We start from the raw sequence: 17,801 nt of genomic DNA on the forward strand, positions 1-17,801 counted from the left end.
TTTTTAATAGAGTGAGTAAGGGTTATTAAGTTTGACAATGTTTTTAATGTTGGCTTGCCCTCCCATTCCATTTACAATTGCACCTCTCTTTTCTTGTAAGGGGGACACAGCTACAGGAAGTGAGGATCACAGACAGAAATAGAAACTTGACAGAAATGGAAACTAAAGACTAAATAAACATAAATTATTAGGTTTTCAATTTTTTTTTAACCTCCTGCCGACAGCTCAAATTAAATATATAGTATGTGCCCCCGCCGACCTGTGATTGGACACAGCATAAGTTTGGCAGCAGATTTCAGCCAATTATTTTGGCTGAAATCTGCCGATCGGCTGTGTCCAATCATACACAGAGTTCTGTGTTGACAAACAATATGTACATAGGAACAGCGATCCATAGGAACAAGCAGGGAGAAAAAATAGCCAGATAGTAAAGTAAAAGCAGCAGACATTACACAAATTACACATTGTTAGGCACACAGTCAACTCCCTGACTGCCCCTAGATGGTAACCCCTTCCCAGCCATTGTCAGTGCCAGTCAGTGATAACACTGTACAGTATTATCACTGAACGCTGTATTAGTGTAACTAGCAATGTCAGTGTCAGTTAATGATCCTCCCCTCTGTTACCTTCAGATTGCCTTCCACCTTATCACAGTTCCCCTATAAGTCATTTATCATCACCATTACAGTATAGTATCTATAGCTGCATAAATTCTAGTATAAATACCATAGTTTGTAAACGCTATAATTTTTGGACAAACCAATTTATATACACAGATTGGGATTTATTTTAAACAAAAGACATAGTAAAATACATTTTGGCCTCAATTAAATTTTACAATTTTTTAATTGGATATCTTTTATAACAGAAAGTAGAACATTTAGATTTCTTCCCACGTTTTCTCTTCTTTTTTCATTTATATAATAAAAAATAAAAAAAAACTCAGCGGTGATCAAATACCACCAAAAGAAAGCTTTATTTGTGTGACATAAATGATAACATTTTTTTGGGGTACAGTGTTACACGACCATGCAATTGCCAATTAAATTAGCACAGTGCTCAATAGCAAAAAATGCACTGGCCATGAAGGGGCTGAAATGTTCTGGAGGTCAAGTGATTAAAAGTCTACAAGACGCTTTTGATTGTAAAGCCTATCTGAAACCCACAGACTGTAAATGGTGTTACACATTCCAGAGAAAGCTATGTTTTTATTATTCTAGAATAACATCATGACACTTTGGGGTTCATTAAAAGAATACACAAATCTTTGTTCTACAGCAATGGCCCATTCATTTATTGGGCATTTTTGTTCACTGCATACTGTAGTAATGGCCCATCCTACTCTGTAAAGGGCTACAGATATATCCAAAACATGCCCCCAGAATGCAGTTTCAACACTGTTTAGCAGAAGACACCAAAATATTCTGGTTCTCACCTCGTGATCTAGAAGTTTCTGCTGCCAGGTGAACATTAAATAATTCCACAAGTGATAAGATGGCCTTGGGTTTATGCACAAGCCCAGTGTTCTTTATGTCATGCTATTCCAGAATTACACCACAATCAACTTAAGCAGATGTCCTCATTGTCCCCATCCTTAAGCCATTTTCTGGCATTGTTTGGCTTCCAAGACAAAGTCTGATATTATCCAGATAAAGTTCCATAAGAAAGAGAATTTGTCCTCTCTGTTTAATAGACCTCAATCCCTCTATATACATGGAATCCACAGCTCTCGTATCTGTATTTTAAATTTTTTGACAAACAGGACACAAAAGTAGACACAATGTCAGGTAATCATCCTGTTTTTTTTTTGTTTGTTTTTTTAAGGTTTTTCCTTTTTTTTGTTTTTGCCAAAAAATGCAAGCAAAAAAAGAAGAAAAAAATGTTTGTTGTTCTGCCATACAAACGCATCTTCAATATGAAGACAATCAAAACAATAAAGAGAAGATGGAAGTGTGCGGTTGCCTTCCTCCTTGATGCAGCAACAGTGTCAGAAATGAGGATACGTGTGGCATCCATTCATGGGTAAAGCGGGCTTAATGTGGCATCCTCCGTCCCTTTGCAATTGTATGATGATGAAATTAAGCACCTTTATTTCAACCAATACCACTGATGTTCACAGGCAAGACCTTCTCAAGAGATGTCCAACCATTCTGAAACATCAGTCATCTGAAAACACAGTGTATATCCATCAGCTGACGTTTTTGTTTATGATTTTTTACTGCTCTACTTGTAAGAGGCAAAGTATTGGCCTTTACGTTCCTGACGGGTGGTCCACCATTGATCCTGAAGTGTTGCTTCTTGAATTGCAAAGTTCATCTTCCCCCACTGCCCAAATCTTTTATATCTTCAACCTCTTCTCTTTCCCTCCCCCACCCTTGAGGGATCCCTCACCCATCCCAGAGTCTCATGCCATAGAGGTGGGTGACTGGCTCATTTGGACCCTCATGGACTGAATACAGTTCAGGATTTTTTTCTGGTGTCCAGCTAATGTAATTCCTATCCTCAGGAGGTCCCTAAAAAGACAAAACAATATTAGAGATATTATATAAATAGACAGACATATAATAGTAATTAACACATGGCAAACCATGAAGGATCTAATATGAATGGACCAAATATACAAAATGCTGTGAAACTGTTTCTGCTCTCTCCTCTGTTAGTATGGCTTTTTTAAATTTATATTTTCTGTTATGTAGGCAGCTGTTGTGAAACTAACTAACCAGAAATCTGCAAAACTGCCACAGTGCACACATTTTGACATCTTTATTTTGCGACCTCCCTCATTTGGTTACATGACATCATAGTGCCCCGAATAAGTTGGTGCTGGAAGATTACCTTTTGCCAGAAGCGAATATTGCAGGTCTGAACAGGGAGCAGGTAGCTATAAAATGCTCAGCTTATGTCACTGACTATGGGTCTCATTCTTATTGATGTCTGATTATTGAAGTATCTCCACTCTGGACCACCAACCCAACATTTCTAATCAGTTGCGGCCAAGGGTCAAGTCCTGGGGAAAAAAGTGTGGGAACTCCCACCCAAGATCCACTCCCCCACCAAAAAAAAAATGATACGCTCATATGCATAAATACTGAACCGCATGTTTTTTTTTTTTTTCGATCCACTTCCACTGTACCTTAGTAATCCTTTATGTTATCGCCGGAACTTTAAGCAAGTTCTTTGTAAATCCTGTGATAACTCACAGCAGACCTCCGCAATGTCTCCTGGAAACAATGACAAGAGCTCCCAGGAGACATTGCGGCATCGAGGAAGTGACGGAATACCCGCACACTACCTGATGAATCCATATACAGGAAGCGGCCAGTAACATAAAGGATTACTAAGGTTCGCCTGCCCCTGACAGTGACTCGAGCTGGGCATCGCCGCTTAGTGAAGGATTGGCTCGGGCGGCTCGGCTGCACTCAGCTGCTCTAGTCCTGCAAAGGGAACTGCGTTCCTGCTGTGAAAAAAGTGCATGAACTCCGTTCCCACGCGTTCCCGCAGGACTTGAGCCCTGGTTGCGACCCAACCCAGTCCTCCCATGATACAATTAATCTTACTTATATACTGTTCAAACACTGGCATGATGCATTTTAGTTTACAGCCAGTCTTGGTGGTAACCTCACTGAATCATCAAGGGCTATAATCCCCTACACAGTTTCCTTGTTTGCTGCTCATATTTGAATGCAGCTCAAAGAGAGACATTGGGGGTTATTTACGAAAGGCAAATCCACTTTGCACTACAAGTGCACTTTCAAGTCCAGTCGCCGTAGAAATGAGGGAGACATGCAAGGAAAATAAAAAACAGCATTTTTGCTTGCACATGATTGGATGATAAAATCAGCAGAGCTTCCCCTCCTTTCAGAGCTTCCCCTCAGATCTAAAGCGACTACACTTACAAGAGTACTTGCAGTGCAAAGTGGATTTGCCTTTTGTAAATAACCCCCATTGTCTTTTTCTTTGACAGGCAGCAAAGGAAGAAGTGCAGGGGAAGATGATAATTTGAAACCCTTAACATCCTTGAAGAGGTATCTCACATCAGGTATTCATATCCCAAGTTTTAGCTGAAGTCCGCTTGACAGATGAATACATACTCTGGAGTCATCTGGGCAACAAGCTGCAATGAGGTGAAACCAGAGCTCAGGAAGCTATCTCTGTACTGTCCCATTTTGATAGCACTCAACCAGTCATCCACTGAGGTAAAGGCTGTGAAGTCTGGGATGGAGCGGTCAAGCAGTGGCTGGGAAGGCCTGTAAAAAAAATATAAACATCATTAGCCTATTATGGTGGCATCTAGTGTTCAATATATTACAGACGGTAAGTAATCAGCGGTACACACATGCCCACACAGTCAACACAAACCAGCACCTATATCAGAGATCCTCAAATTACGTCCCTCCAGCTGTTGCGGAACTACACATTCCATGAGGCATTGTAAAACTCTGACATTCACAGATATTACTAGGCATGATGGGAATTGTAGTTCCTGGACAACTGGAGGGCCATAGTTTGAAGACCCATGACCTACATATTTAGAACTAGAAGTTTGTAAAACAGCTCACTACATTAAAGTTAAACTAGGTAGTAAACATGATCTTGTATAGCAGATAAGTCCCCTGTAAGTCAGCTGGAGAACCACTTGTCTATAGTTAAAAGGTAGAAAGGGGGGCTGTTGGAAGGGTAAAGGATGTCTGCAGGAGGGGTAAGAAGTTCCTGGATGAGGTGATACAGGTGGACTAATCAGTATGAAGAGGGATTACTAGAAGAGAGGAAATCAAAGGGGAGGGGTGCAGCCAACGTGATGAAGGGGTACAGGGTGCTGGAAGGTTGATTGAGGAAGGAATCATGGAGGGAAGGGAGGAGGGAATGATCAGGGTAAAAGTGACATACACCCAACCAATATACACCCAGGCTCACAGGTATTTTTTACAGGGTAAAAGTGAATTTCAAGGACTTGCAAAGGTTGTCTAGAGAGGCTTCATAATACTAGACAGGGGGGGTTATTTACTAAGGTAAATCCACTTTGCACTGCAAGTGCATTTGGAAGTGCAGTCGCTGTAGATATGAGGGGGACATGCAAGGAAAATAAAAAACAGCATTTTTTCCTGTACATGATTGGTTGAAAAAATCAGCAGAGCTTCCCCTCATTTCAGATCTTCCCCTCAGATCTACAGTGACTGCACTTCCAAGTGCACTTGTACTGCAAAGTGAATTTGTCTTTAGTAAATCAACCCCAATGGATTGTTAAAAAAATTGCACTCTGGAACAGGAAAATAAATAGTCCTCAGGTATTTGCACAACTATTGCTACTCTCTCACGTTGGGGTTGAGTTACTAATACTGGAGAGTGCAAAATCTAGAGCAGCTGCGCATGGTAGCCAATCAGCTTCTACCTTCATCAGAATTTTCACGCTCTGATATCAGTAAATTAACCACATTGGCCCGGATTCAGAGACAGCGGCGTATTTTTGTGCAGGCGTAGCGCATCTCATATGCGCTACACCGACTTAACTCTGAGAGGCAAGAGCAGTATTCACAGAGCACTTGCTCCCTAAGTTACGTCGGAGTAGCGTAAATGGGCCAGCGTAAGCCCGCCTAATTCAAATTAGGAAGGTAGTGGGCGTGTTGTATTAAAATTAGTTGTGACCCCATGTAAATGAATTCCCAAACGAACGGCGCATGCGCGCGCATGCTCAGAATCACGTTGCATATACTCCCTAAGATACGTCGGCTCAATGCTTTCGACGTGAACGTAACCTACGCCCAGCCCCATTCACGTACGACTTACGCAAACGACGTAAAATCCGACGGCTGTTCCGACGTCCATACCCTAACATGACTTACCCCTGCTTTATGAGGGATAACTATACGCCGGACGTACGCCTTACGTAAACGACGTAGCTTACTGCGACGGGTGCAAGTACGTTTGTGAATCTGCGTATCTAGGTAATTTACATATTCAACACGTAAATCAATGGAAGCGCCCCTAGCGGCCAGCGTAAATATGCACCCAAGATACGACGGCGTAGGAGACTTACGTCGGTCGGATGGAGCCAGAATTCAGGCGTATCTGGTTTCAAGAATACGCCGCATAGATACGACGGCGCATCCTAGAACTTTCGCGGCGTATCAACAGATACGTTGGCGTAAGTTCTCTCTAAATCTGGCCCAGTGTCTTCAAAAGGCTCAAAACATAGTTCAGGCATGGGAGGGGGTGGTTGGTCCAGTGTAAACAGTGCAGATAACCAGGTGGATACTTTCCCAAGAAAGAAAAAGGTGTTACCTGATTTTGCAAATCTGTCTGCAGATCATTCATTTCAGCAACAATATTCACACAATATTATATGTGCATTTGATGTATTTGGCCACGTTATTAACCTGTTAAAATCCTCCCTTGTGTAAACATCCACAAGCCCTGTGACGGGGGCACTGGCACCTTGGATGTGATGTCAGTAGCCCCAGAAGCCTCAAAGTTAACACTTTTTAATATTTAATTTCACTCCTACCCTATGCTGCTACATGAAAGGATACGTAAGGAAGTGAGATAAGGGGAGCTAGGCCAGCACAGACAGGAATTAGTCCCAGATGTGAGGGGGATGTGCTAAGGAACTGACTAGTCAAAATTTCTAGCAAATTTAAAGGCACATTTCAAATGACTATAAAATAATTTTATGGGGAGGAAAACACAAAGTAAGCATTTAAAATGCTTGAAATACTTTATCTTGTACTTTATTTTAAAATACGTTAATATTTGTCTTTCTCTGCTTTTACCTGCATTTTTGATGTTGGTGTCAAGGTGACAGGGTCTATTTAAGCCTTTGAAAGCATTGATGAAATAAATACATTTTTTATGTACTGAAAAGATACAGTCACAACATTTGCATGACAGCATAACAGGCAAGGGGTTAAATAAAGGCCTAAGCTTACGACTCAGGCCAAGCTTTGTTTGGCAGTGCTGGTTTATCACACCTAGGGGCTGCTCTCCAAACATAACACACCAAGATGGAATACTATGACAGCGTTTGAATGTAATGTGTGCCGTCATTAAAAAAAAACAAAATGCCCGTCTTCTTCCAAATGGGCTTCATCTACTAACAGCAGACCTATGGTCAGGCCAGACTCACACAGCAGGGATGGTGGCCACTGTTTTGAGGCTGGCGGGGTTCCGGATCATCTTGTCCAGAGTATTGACAATGTCCCCAAAGCGCGGCCGGCTGTTTCGATCCTTCTGCCAACAGTCCAGCATGAGCTGGTGCAGGGCTGCTGGACAGTCCATGGGGGGAGGCAGGCGGTAATCCTGCTCGATGGCATTGATGACCTGTGAAGAGAGGAAGAATCGGTGAGGAGACAGCACTTGCAATGCAAATGGCCATAAAACGGCAGAACAGAAGAGCCAATGGCTGAACAGAGAACCATAAAACAGGCATAAAAATTAGGAGAACAAATGTTGCATATATTATGTCTGTCTATCCGTTCTGTGCTCACAACAGAGATGGTTAAAATGCCATCAAACTCTTTTAAGCAGGAACTTTATGAAGTTAAAGTATAACTCCAGCCAAAACCTCTTTTTCTTGTTTTTGATAAAGAAGGGATGGATGAGATCTCTGGCGTGTTTTTACTGCTATCTGTGTCTCTGTTGGGGACATCTAACCTTAATATGTGTCATTGTCATTGTTACAGGAAAGAGAAAAGGGGGTTAAAATCCCAAAATGTTTTGGCTGCCCCCAGAACAGAAGCTGTGGGGATATCTACAATAAGGACACTTGTTCCACTGACAGCTATCAGTCAGAGATGGAATTTTCTCTAATTTTGGGAAGCTTTCTATTTATTTCCCATTGCGTCTAAAACGTGACAGCGGTTTTATTCCTTTGCTACAAAATATTTTGGGGCAGATAGCGTATCTAAGATACACTACGCCGCCGTAACTTACTTTTTTTTTAATTCTCAAAGAATGAGCGCCGTAAGTTACGGCCGCGTAGTGTATCTTTGGCGGCGTAAGGGCGCGCAATTCAAATCGACGTGATGGGGGCGTGTTTTATGTAAATACGTTGTGACCCGAGTGAATCCCAGTGCGCATGCTCGAAATTAAACCGGAACAAGCCAATGCTTACGACGGTGACGTCATTCTACGCAAATCCCTATTCGTGAACGACTTACGCAAACGACGTAAAAATTTCAAATTTCGACGCAGGAACGACGGCCATACTTAACATTAAGTACGCCTCATAAGAGCAGGGGTAACTATACGCCGGAAAAAGCCAAGCGCAAACGACGTAAAAAAATGCGGCGGCCGGACGTACGTTCGTGGATTGCCGTATCTAGCTAATTTGCATACTTGGCGCGGAATTCGACGGAAACGCCACCTAGTGGCCGCCGGAAAAATGCACCTAAGATGCGACGGCGTACTAAGACGTACGCCTGTCGGATCGATCCCTCATTCCGTCGTATCTTGTTTTGTGGATACAAAACAAAGATACGACGCAGGAACTTTGAAATTACGCGGCGTTTCAATAGATATACCGGCGTAATTCGTTTGTGGATCTGGCCCTTTGCCTGGAGTTACCCTTTTAATTATAAATGATAAAAAGTGTTTTCTGGTTCAATGTTGATTGTGGGTGAGGTTAATGACATCATGGCAATGTTGTAATACAGTTTTAATGTTAATGTGGGCAAGGTATTCATGGTAAAGACCTGGTACAGTGTTGATGTAAATGTAGTTGAGGCGTAATGATTTCAAGCCAATGCCATGGTACAGTTTTGATGTATTTGTGGGTAAGATGTATTTACATCATGGCAATGTTGTAGTGTAGTATTGATGTAATTGTGTGTGACGTATAAGGTCATGGCAGCACCTTGGTACTTGACTTGCGGTATACGGACATCATCATATGTTCATGTCATGATCCTCTTTGCATGTCTTTATAATTAAAAGATCCTTGTATATAGCATAATTTATTAGTATTTTATTTTTATGTAAAGGGACCAATTTGTCCCTACCCCTTGCCAGATGTATCACAAATAGTTTCCATTTATGGGTTGCACCTTCTATGTACCATTTCCATCCCACACACCTTCTAGGGGCATCTAGTAATTTTGGGGAGATGCTTAATTACTTCTTAGGCCGCGTACACATGATAGTTCCATCCGATGAGAATGGTCTGATGGACCGTTTTCATCGGTCCAAACCGATCGTGTGTGGGCCCCATCGGTTAGTTAACCTTCGGTCAAAAAAATAGGAACTTGCTTTAAAATTGAACCGATGGACGCCTAACCGATAGGTCAAAACTGATCGTTAGTATGCAAAAGCATTGGTTAAAAACCTGCGCATGCTCAGAATCAAGTCGACGCATGCTTGGAAGCATTGAACTTCATTTTTTTCAGAACGTCGTCGTGTTTTAAGTCACCGCGTTCTGACACGATCGGTTAATTAACCGATGGTGTGTAGGCGCGACGGACCATCAGTCAGCTTCATCGGTTAACCGATGACAACGGTCCTTCAGACTGTTCTCATCGGATGGACTGATGGTGTGTACGAGGCCTTATTGTGTCTCTGGGGACAATAACTGCAAGAAAATCTTGATGAGGACGTAGACTGTTGTTTTTACAGTTTATATTTATATGTGAGTGCGGTCTAATGGCATCATGGCAATGGCAATGACAACGTAGAGTGTTACTGTAATTATGGATGTGTTATACAGACATTGTGGCAATACCCTGGCACAGTGATGATGTAAATGTGGGTGAGGTGTAATGACATTAAGGCAATGCCATCATACAGTGTTGTTGTAATTCTGGGTGAGATGTAATGACATTGTGGCAGAGTGTCCTGGGTACAGTGTTGATGTAGTTGTAGATGAGATGTATTGACGCAACGGCAGTGGCCTGCTACAGTGTTGATGTAATTGTGGTGAGACATAATACCATCATGGCAGTGCCTCGGCTCAGAGGTATAATGACATCATCACAAATACATATTATGAGCCTCTATATGTTTTTCTAGTAAATAGAAATTCTTGCTCATAGAGTCTCTAGTAAGTTTTTGGAAAACAAACAATGTCAATAGATCAATGTGCCACCCCCTGCCAGATGATTACATGTGGAATCCATTTATAGGCTGCTCCCCTGTGTATAATTTCCACCCCACATACCCTCTAGTTGTTTCTCCTTGAAGGGTTACATCTGGAGCCATAGGTGTGAACAGCCTATTTCAAAAGCAAAGCTCAAACACATATGTGTGTGTATGTATATATATATATATATATATATATGTCTGTAGGGCAGTGGACAGTGTCAGTAGGGCAGAGATTGGTGTCAGTAGGGCTGTGGATAGTGTCTGTATTTGTTTTACATTTATTATTATTTTTTACAGTTTTATTTTATATTTTTGTACAATATTTTTAGGAGCCCCATTAGGGGGCTTTAGAGAAATATCAGGGGTCTAAAAAGGGGGAATCTGTGCCACCTATGGTGATTATGGTGTGCCCCAGATCTGGCACGCCTATGTCTGATACCTAGATGTGTAGGTCACACAGCTATGCCATTGGTGGGAGTAGACCTCAATACTAGGATGTCAGACAGTGCATCCAAGCTTCTACCTCCTGTGTAATACCTGGTGAGCCTCAAGAACACAGTCTCCGTAAACTTCCATGTAAGCCATGGGCCAGTTTCACAGAAAAAGTACGCCGGAGTATCTGCTGATACTCCGGCGTACTTTCAAATTTGCCACGTCGTATCTTTATTTTGAATTCACAAACAAAGATACGACGGCATTTGGCTAAGATCCAACAGGCGTACGGCTTCGTACGCCTTCGGATCTTAGGATGCAATACTTCGGCGCCCGCTGGGTGGAGTTTGCGTCGTTTTCCGCGTCCGGTATGCAAATTAGCTGTTTACGGCGATCCACGAAGGTACGCGCCTTCGTCGCATTCTCTTACGTCGTCGCTAGTCGGCTTTTCCCGTCGCAAAGTTACGGCTGCTATTTAGGTGGTGTCAAAATAGACAGCCCATGTTAAAGTATGGCCGTCGTTCCCGCGTCAAATTTCAAAAAAAATTTTTGCGTAAGTCGTCCGGGAATACGAAAGGACTTAACGCACGTCGCCCTTCAAAACATTACGTCAGGGCGACGTCATTTCGCGCAAAGCACGGCGGGAAATTTCAAAACGGAGCATGCGCAGTACGTTTGCCGCGGGAACGCGCCTAATTTAAATGGTACACGCCCCATTTGAATTAGGTGGGCTTGCGCCGGACGGCTTTACGCTACGCCGCCGCAAGATTACAGGCAAGTGCTTTGTGAATCAAGAACTTATGCTGAAAACTTGCGGCGGTGTAACGTAAACGGGATACGTTGCGCCGCCGTAAAAGTACATGAATCTGGCCCCATGTCTTTTTTGACTGCTGTTCACATGCTATAATAAAACAATGTTTTATCTGACTTCCATGGCACCAGCCTTTCTCCCTTTTTTGCAAATTTTAAAAAGTTGGTAGAGGTTTCGTACGATGCACCCAAAATGAAAAATCTTTTTTTTTTTAGCTGTAGTTCTACTTTAAATATCCTGAAACATTTACATGGCTTTTATAAAAAAATGATTTGCATAAATTGCCTTGCAATACGCATTTAGTGGTCTCTTTGTACTGTTGGATATTTATAATACCATTTGTAGTCCGGTAGTGGTTTTAGTCTAGCACACTGTACCAAGGTCGCAGTGCAGTCTAGTTCTTCGCCACCGACCGCCTTTGCGCTAATTGCTCCATAGCACGACAGTCCCCCTCTCCCCTCCTGTGTGATTACAGTGGTTAGGAGAGTGAGGGCAGTCAGGGAGCCGAGGCTGCAGCAGGTTAATCAAAGGCACACACTGTTCAGAGCATTGTTCTGCTCTCGCCTTCATTATATCTGCCGCTCACTGCATTACTGTAAGAGCTGAGCATCTCCACCAGCCTGACATGTTCAAAGCTTCTTCAAGTCCAATTACTTCCCAGTGCACTGGCTGCACTTTCCAATTTTCTTGCTTTATGTGGATTCTTTTCTTCTTTTTCAGCCTGATCCATCTGACACAGCAGTAGTTTTCAGTGCTCTCCCACCCGCCAGCCCTCCCTCTCGCTCTTTCATGCTTTGATTTGTGCAGTATTTCAACAGAATGCTGAGAAAGTACAACTTCCCTTGCTCGCTATTTAGTAGGCACAGTGTGTATAGTGCCAGACGCTTTCTATGTGTTAGGACCAGGCTGGTAAGAATGATCCTCATATACTTGGATGTTGTGATCAGCAACCTTAGTATGTAAGTGTGAGTAGAAGGCAACGGGAGTGACAAGTAAGTGTTCATGTTGTAAGACCAGGGCTGTGGAAGCTAACATCCAATTCTCTAAAGGTGTGTCAGCAGATAGCTTGTATCTTGTCTCTGTAGAACTAAAAGTCTCAGGATATAACACCAGGGCTCAAGTCCTGCGGGAACGCATGGGAACGGAGTCCCTGCACTTTTTTCACAGCAGGAACGCAGTTCCCTTTGCAGGACGAGAGCAGCCGAGCTGCCCGAGCCAATCCTTCACTAAGCGGCGATGCTCAGCTCGAGTCACTGTCAGGGGCAGGCGAACCTTAGTAATCCTTTATGTTACTGGCCGCTTCCTGTATATGGATTCATCGGGTAGTGTGCGGGTATTCCGTCACTTCCTCGATACCGCAATGTCTCCTGGGAGCTCTTGTCATTGTTCCCAGGAGACATTGCGGAGGTCTGCCGTGAGTTATCACAGGATTTAGAAAGAACTTAAATTAAGGCACAGTGGATCGGAAAAAAAAAACATGCGGTTTAGTAATTATGCATATTTTTTTTTTTTGGTGGGGGAGTGGATCTTGGGTGGGAGTTCCCACACCTTTTTCCCCAGGACTTGACCCCTGTATAACACCATTGTCCCTCCTGTTTCTGTGCAACCTTAAGTCCAAGAAAACCCACTCTGCCCCTTTGACTGGCTGTGTCCTCAATGCATTTCACCACAAAAAAACAGTATATACTTTTAATAAATGCATTAAGACTGTACGCATAAGAAACATTATAGAATCAAGCAGCTAATCCAACTGGTCTTCAGTCGGGATGGTAAAGGCACATGATGGCATAATAAAGGCTTAATCACAAAGCCTTACACTGTAATGCCCCGTACACACGACCGGGTTTTCCGACGGGAAAACTGCGAGGAGAGCTTTTGGCCGGGAATACCGGCCGTGTGTATGCTCCCTCTGAGTTTTTTCAACGGGAAAACTGCCAAATCCGCCGGACAAAAAAAAAAGAGAACCAGTTTTTTTTTTTCAGGCCGGGATTCCCAACTGACTTTTTCCCGTCAGAAAACCCGGCCGTATGTAGCAGAAACCAAACAATTTTCCAGAGGAAAAGCTCTCATCTGAGTTTTCCCGATGGGAAAACCAATCGTCTGTACGGGGGAAAAGTAGAGAGCAGGTTCTCGGTTTTCCCCTTGGGATTTCCGACAGACCTTTTCCCGTCGGGAATCCCGGTCGTGTGTGTACTGGGCATAAGGCTTTATTAAAGTGGAATTAAAGTCCACCTCTGCTCCAGCAATGCTATCTTTGCAAGCTCCCTAGCTGGTGGTGATATTTTCATCCTTGCTTCATTCGGGTGCCGTTTTTTTGTAGTTTAAAGCGGAGGTTCCGCCGTTTTTTTTTTTTTTTTAAGCCAGCAGCTACAAATTCTGCAGCTGCTGACTTTTAAAAAAATGGACACTTACCTGTCCAGCGCACCCGCGATGTCAGCAGCCGAGGCTAAACAATCGCTCGGGCCTCAGCTGCTTCCCCGCCATCCTCGGTGAGGGAATCAGGCAGTGAAGCCTTGCGGCTTCACTGCCCGATTCCCTACTGCGCATGTGCGAGGATCGTGGCGCACCGTCACTGGTCCCTGCTCTCTCCTGGGAACAGTGTTTCCCAGAAGACAGCGGGGGGGGGTGACGTGACGAGGCTGGATATCCCGTGGGAGTCAGAACCCGGAAGTGGTGCAAATACCTGTCTCAGGTGCCTGAAAGGTGCCAAATGTGACACCGGAGGGGGGAGGGATCCAAAAAGCGGAGGTTCACTTTTTGTGTGAACCTCCGCTGTAATAATTGTTGCACCAAAGTGTGTTGAGAGTGTACTCAATGTATATTCAATGTATATTCAATGTATTCAATGTATATTCTAAAGAAGATTGTGTACAAGCATGTAAGTTTATTTCATTGCAAAGGAGACATGCTATAAGCCTGCCTGCTTGCAATTTTTTTTCCCTTTAGTCCCGCTTTAACAGCCACATTACTTTTTTTATTTTTATCTCATTGGACTCTCCTAAAAATAACACACCTTTTAGAAAATAAGAATACTTATACTTGGTGTTTTAGGTTTCTAAATTAAAGTGGAAGTCCAGGCTACAACTAACTAAGCTTAATGTGATTGTAAATGAATTTTGTTTTTAAATAACAAACATTTCATATGTATCTGCTCTGTGTAATGGTTTTGCACACAGCAGCCCAGATTCTCCTCTTCTGGGGTCCCCCACTGGCACTACTGGCTAATTTACCCTTTTGAGTGCCCCCTAAGCAAGCCACTTGCTATGGGGATACTTGTGCAGGCTTAGTCCTGAGCCATTCTCTGTGTGTCAATAGACACACATAGCAGAACTCATAGCCCCAATTCCCCTCCCCCACTTTCTCCTTACAGACTGTGATTGAGAGCCAAAGGGCTCCTGTTGCTGCCTCCATGGCCAGTGAGGAGAGACAGAGGAAAAAGTGCTGCTCCCCGGCACAGCGCTGGATCTTGATCTGGCTCAGGTAAGTATTTAGGGGGGCTGGGGGTTGGAGCTGTACACAGAAGGTTATATATTTTATTTCAGAGAATGCATTAAGGTTAAGACCTTCACAACCACTTTAAAACTGCTTCCTTTCTAACACCTGTACTAACTACCTTGTAAAAGGAAGATAATTATACTGTAGCTAGCTATTCTCCGGGCACGCTGGTTCAGTCCCGTGATCGGCTTCCAGTGGCCTGGTTTACAGAAGAGGAGGGACAGCCCACCAAGGATGACCCATAGTTGGACTATTGGTGATGTCATCATCCAGGCTTTCCATTCATTGTCACTGCAGTGCTCTCTCCTCTTCCCTGAAGCCGGATGCTCTGGAGATCACATGGTAAGTATAAGCATCTCCCTTCTACATGGTAGTTGGTATAGTTGTTAGAAGTGAGGTGGGAGCAGTGGGAGCAGTTTTAATGTTATTTAGTTCAACCTGCAACTCCACTTTGAACTTATCAACTAATCAAAATTCAATACTCATTTAACAGTAAATTAAATGCCTAACATAAATACATTAACATAGCCATCAAATCACACAGTGAGTCTCATGTACTTAGATGTCAGGCATAGGGCCTATGTCACACTTGTTAGCCTGTAACTGGTGACATCTTAATAGTGTCATGATTTCTAAAGCGGGTAGAGAAACTATTCACCTATTTGCATAAAATTGCACCTTTGGTGTCTGAATTTGTGAGGCATCGCTCCTTCTCTAGTGAAGAAGACGCTTCAGGGTTTAAGTCAGTGAAGGAGCAAAAATCTCACCTGTCCAGCCAGTGAGGAGGCAACATGGAAACAGGTATGCAGTTTTTCTAGCCATTTAGCTAGTGAGTTTTCACCAGTGACAGTATCACAGGTGTGGCATTAAAACAGTTAAAGTGGAACTAAACTTAAGCTGGAGTAAGCACTTTTTTGGCTAAATAAATGCACCCGCAGACGCTAATTTGACAATTGTGCTGGAAAATGTACCATTGCAAGGTTCCCAGGGAGCCCTTAAAACCTGGAAACAAGGTACCAATCTATGGAGAACTACTAGTGTCAGGTTTGCTTTAATCTGATTAGTGGATTACACTGTTTATTAGAGTTCTTAGTATGAATAATCATACTAATGTTTAGGACAGTAACTCTTTTAAAAATAAAATACAAAAAAGGTAACAAAACAATATAACAAATGGATAGAGCATGAGAAATAATTGCTTTCTTACATCCTGATTGGACATGTCCCAGTATGGCCGTTCCCCAAATGACATCACTTCCCACATGACAATACCATAACTCCAGACATCGCTGGCTGATGTGAATTTGCGATAAGCAATAGCTTCTGGTGCCGTCCATCTCACTGGGATCTTACCCCCCTGAGAAAAAAAAACAGGCAGACATTATTAAAAGTGTATCTGTAACGCAAACATTTTTTTTGTTCGTCTTGGACAGCGTAGGGAATGGTTAGATCAGGGGTCTCAAACTGGCGGCCCTCCAGCTGTTGCAGAACTACAAGTCCTAGCATGCCTGTGGGACTCATGCGTGTAACTCTCAGCCTTGCAATGCCTCATGGGACTTGTAGTTTTGCAACAGCTGGATGGCCGCCAGTTTGAGACCCCTGGGTTAGATGCTCTGTCAGGGTTTAATTGCTGTTATTGCCCCCTACCACCCCCACCCCCCTTCCATTGTCAGTTTCCCAATTAATGGGAAACAGAGAGAAGAAATAAAAACTCGGTAACAACCATTTCAATGGGAATTTTACCTCACTCTGGAAAAAAGCTCTAAATTCTGATTTTGTCTCTGGCACTTACTTCTTGGAGACAGAAACTGTAAATGATAGGAAATATCCCCATTGGATTTGCCCCTATTGGATGTTGGTCTCCCCCAATTTTCTTGGAGACAATGGTCATAGGACGAAAAGAAGAGTTAAGGGCCATACACGTGGGCTGAATGCTGGGTGACATTGGCCGGTTCAATAAAGACCGGCTGACATTCGGCCCCTGTGTAAGGCATCCAGTCCAACAGAAGCCAGGCGTTCGGCAGGCTTCTGTCGAATGGGAATGACCAAAAAAGGTCTGTCAATCAAAAGCCGGAGTGTTCTGGTGGGGTGGGGCACAGCCCCCCTGTCAAAACACAGAAGGTCAGCTGGATAAATTGCTGTACTATCTCTGCCTGAGCTCTTACGTTTTTTTTTTTCATTCAGCCCGCTTTCAAGGTTTTTCACCCTAATGCATTCTATGCATTAGGGTGAAAAACCTTTTGTAGTGCAGCAGCCCCCCCTCCCCCTTTTACTTACCTGAACATGATCGTTCCAGCGACGGGGACGAGCACAGCAGCTCCAGCCGCTGTTTCGGGTCCTCATTGGTTAGATTGATAGCAGCGAGAGCATTGTCCCCCGCTGCTGTCAATCAAAGCCAGTGACACGGGAGCCAGGGGGGTTGTTGTTTGTGTCAATGGACGGAGCAGCAGAACTCAGGAGCACACCCGCATGAGTGCCCCAAGAGAATGCGGGTCTCTGTGGGGGCACTCAAGAAGAGGAGGAGCCAGAAGCACCGCTGGGGGACCACAGAAGACGAGGAGTGGGGCCCCTCTGTGCAAAGCCCTTGCACAGAGGAGGTAAGTGTGAAATGTGCGTTATTTATTTAAATAAATAAATAAAATAACCTTTACAACCCCTTTAAATGTCCCCAGCTGGGACACTAAGCAAAACAAATTGACATAGGGTTTAACTCCCCAAATTGCAAATATCCCCCAAAAAATCTGGAAAGGGGTTTAACTTATTCTTTCAGGATTTCATTGTTGTGCCCCAGTCAGTAAAACTTTTCTTTTGTTCTTGCGGGATCACCAGGACAGAAAGTGAGCCAAATCTCTCCAATAGGGGAACAGAGCAATATGTGTACTTTTTACATTTTTAGAAGAATGGGAAAAGGTCAGAATCTCTGTCAGGGTTTTCTTTCTGCCCATGTATCTCAGTGGGGGAATCTTTCTCACATTCTGTGTGTTCACTGTGAGGC

General features: G+C 43.4%; 1 protein-coding gene across 3 annotated transcripts in view; it reads right to left on the minus strand.

The window, feature by feature from the left end:
- Nucleotides 1-17,801, minus strand: part of EPHB1 (EPH receptor B1) — a 419,645-nt gene that overhangs the window by 49,778 nt on the left and 352,066 nt on the right. Inside the window, exons 13-16 of one of the 3 annotated variants that reach the window (XR_005748610.1) lie at nucleotides 16,014-16,163; nucleotides 7,121-7,314; nucleotides 4,092-4,247; nucleotides 1,436-2,513 (exon numbers count right to left, since the gene is read on the minus strand). Coding sequence is in view for 2 of the 3 variants with exons in the window: in XM_040348729.1 (XP_040204663.1) it covers nucleotides 2,405-2,513; nucleotides 4,092-4,247; nucleotides 7,121-7,314; nucleotides 16,014-16,163 (609 nt within the window). In the remaining variant the exon portion in view is untranslated. Of the gene's footprint in view, nucleotides 1-1,435; nucleotides 2,514-4,034; nucleotides 4,248-7,120; nucleotides 7,315-16,013; nucleotides 16,164-17,801 lie in introns of those variants that run through there. The other 2 variants (XM_040348729.1, XM_040348730.1) reach the window with 2 other exon arrangements.

The sequence above is a fragment of the Rana temporaria genome, chromosome 4 (genome assembly GCF_905171775.1).
Source record: "Rana temporaria chromosome 4, aRanTem1.1, whole genome shotgun sequence".
Lineage (NCBI taxonomy): Eukaryota > Metazoa > Chordata > Amphibia > Anura > Ranidae > Rana > Rana temporaria.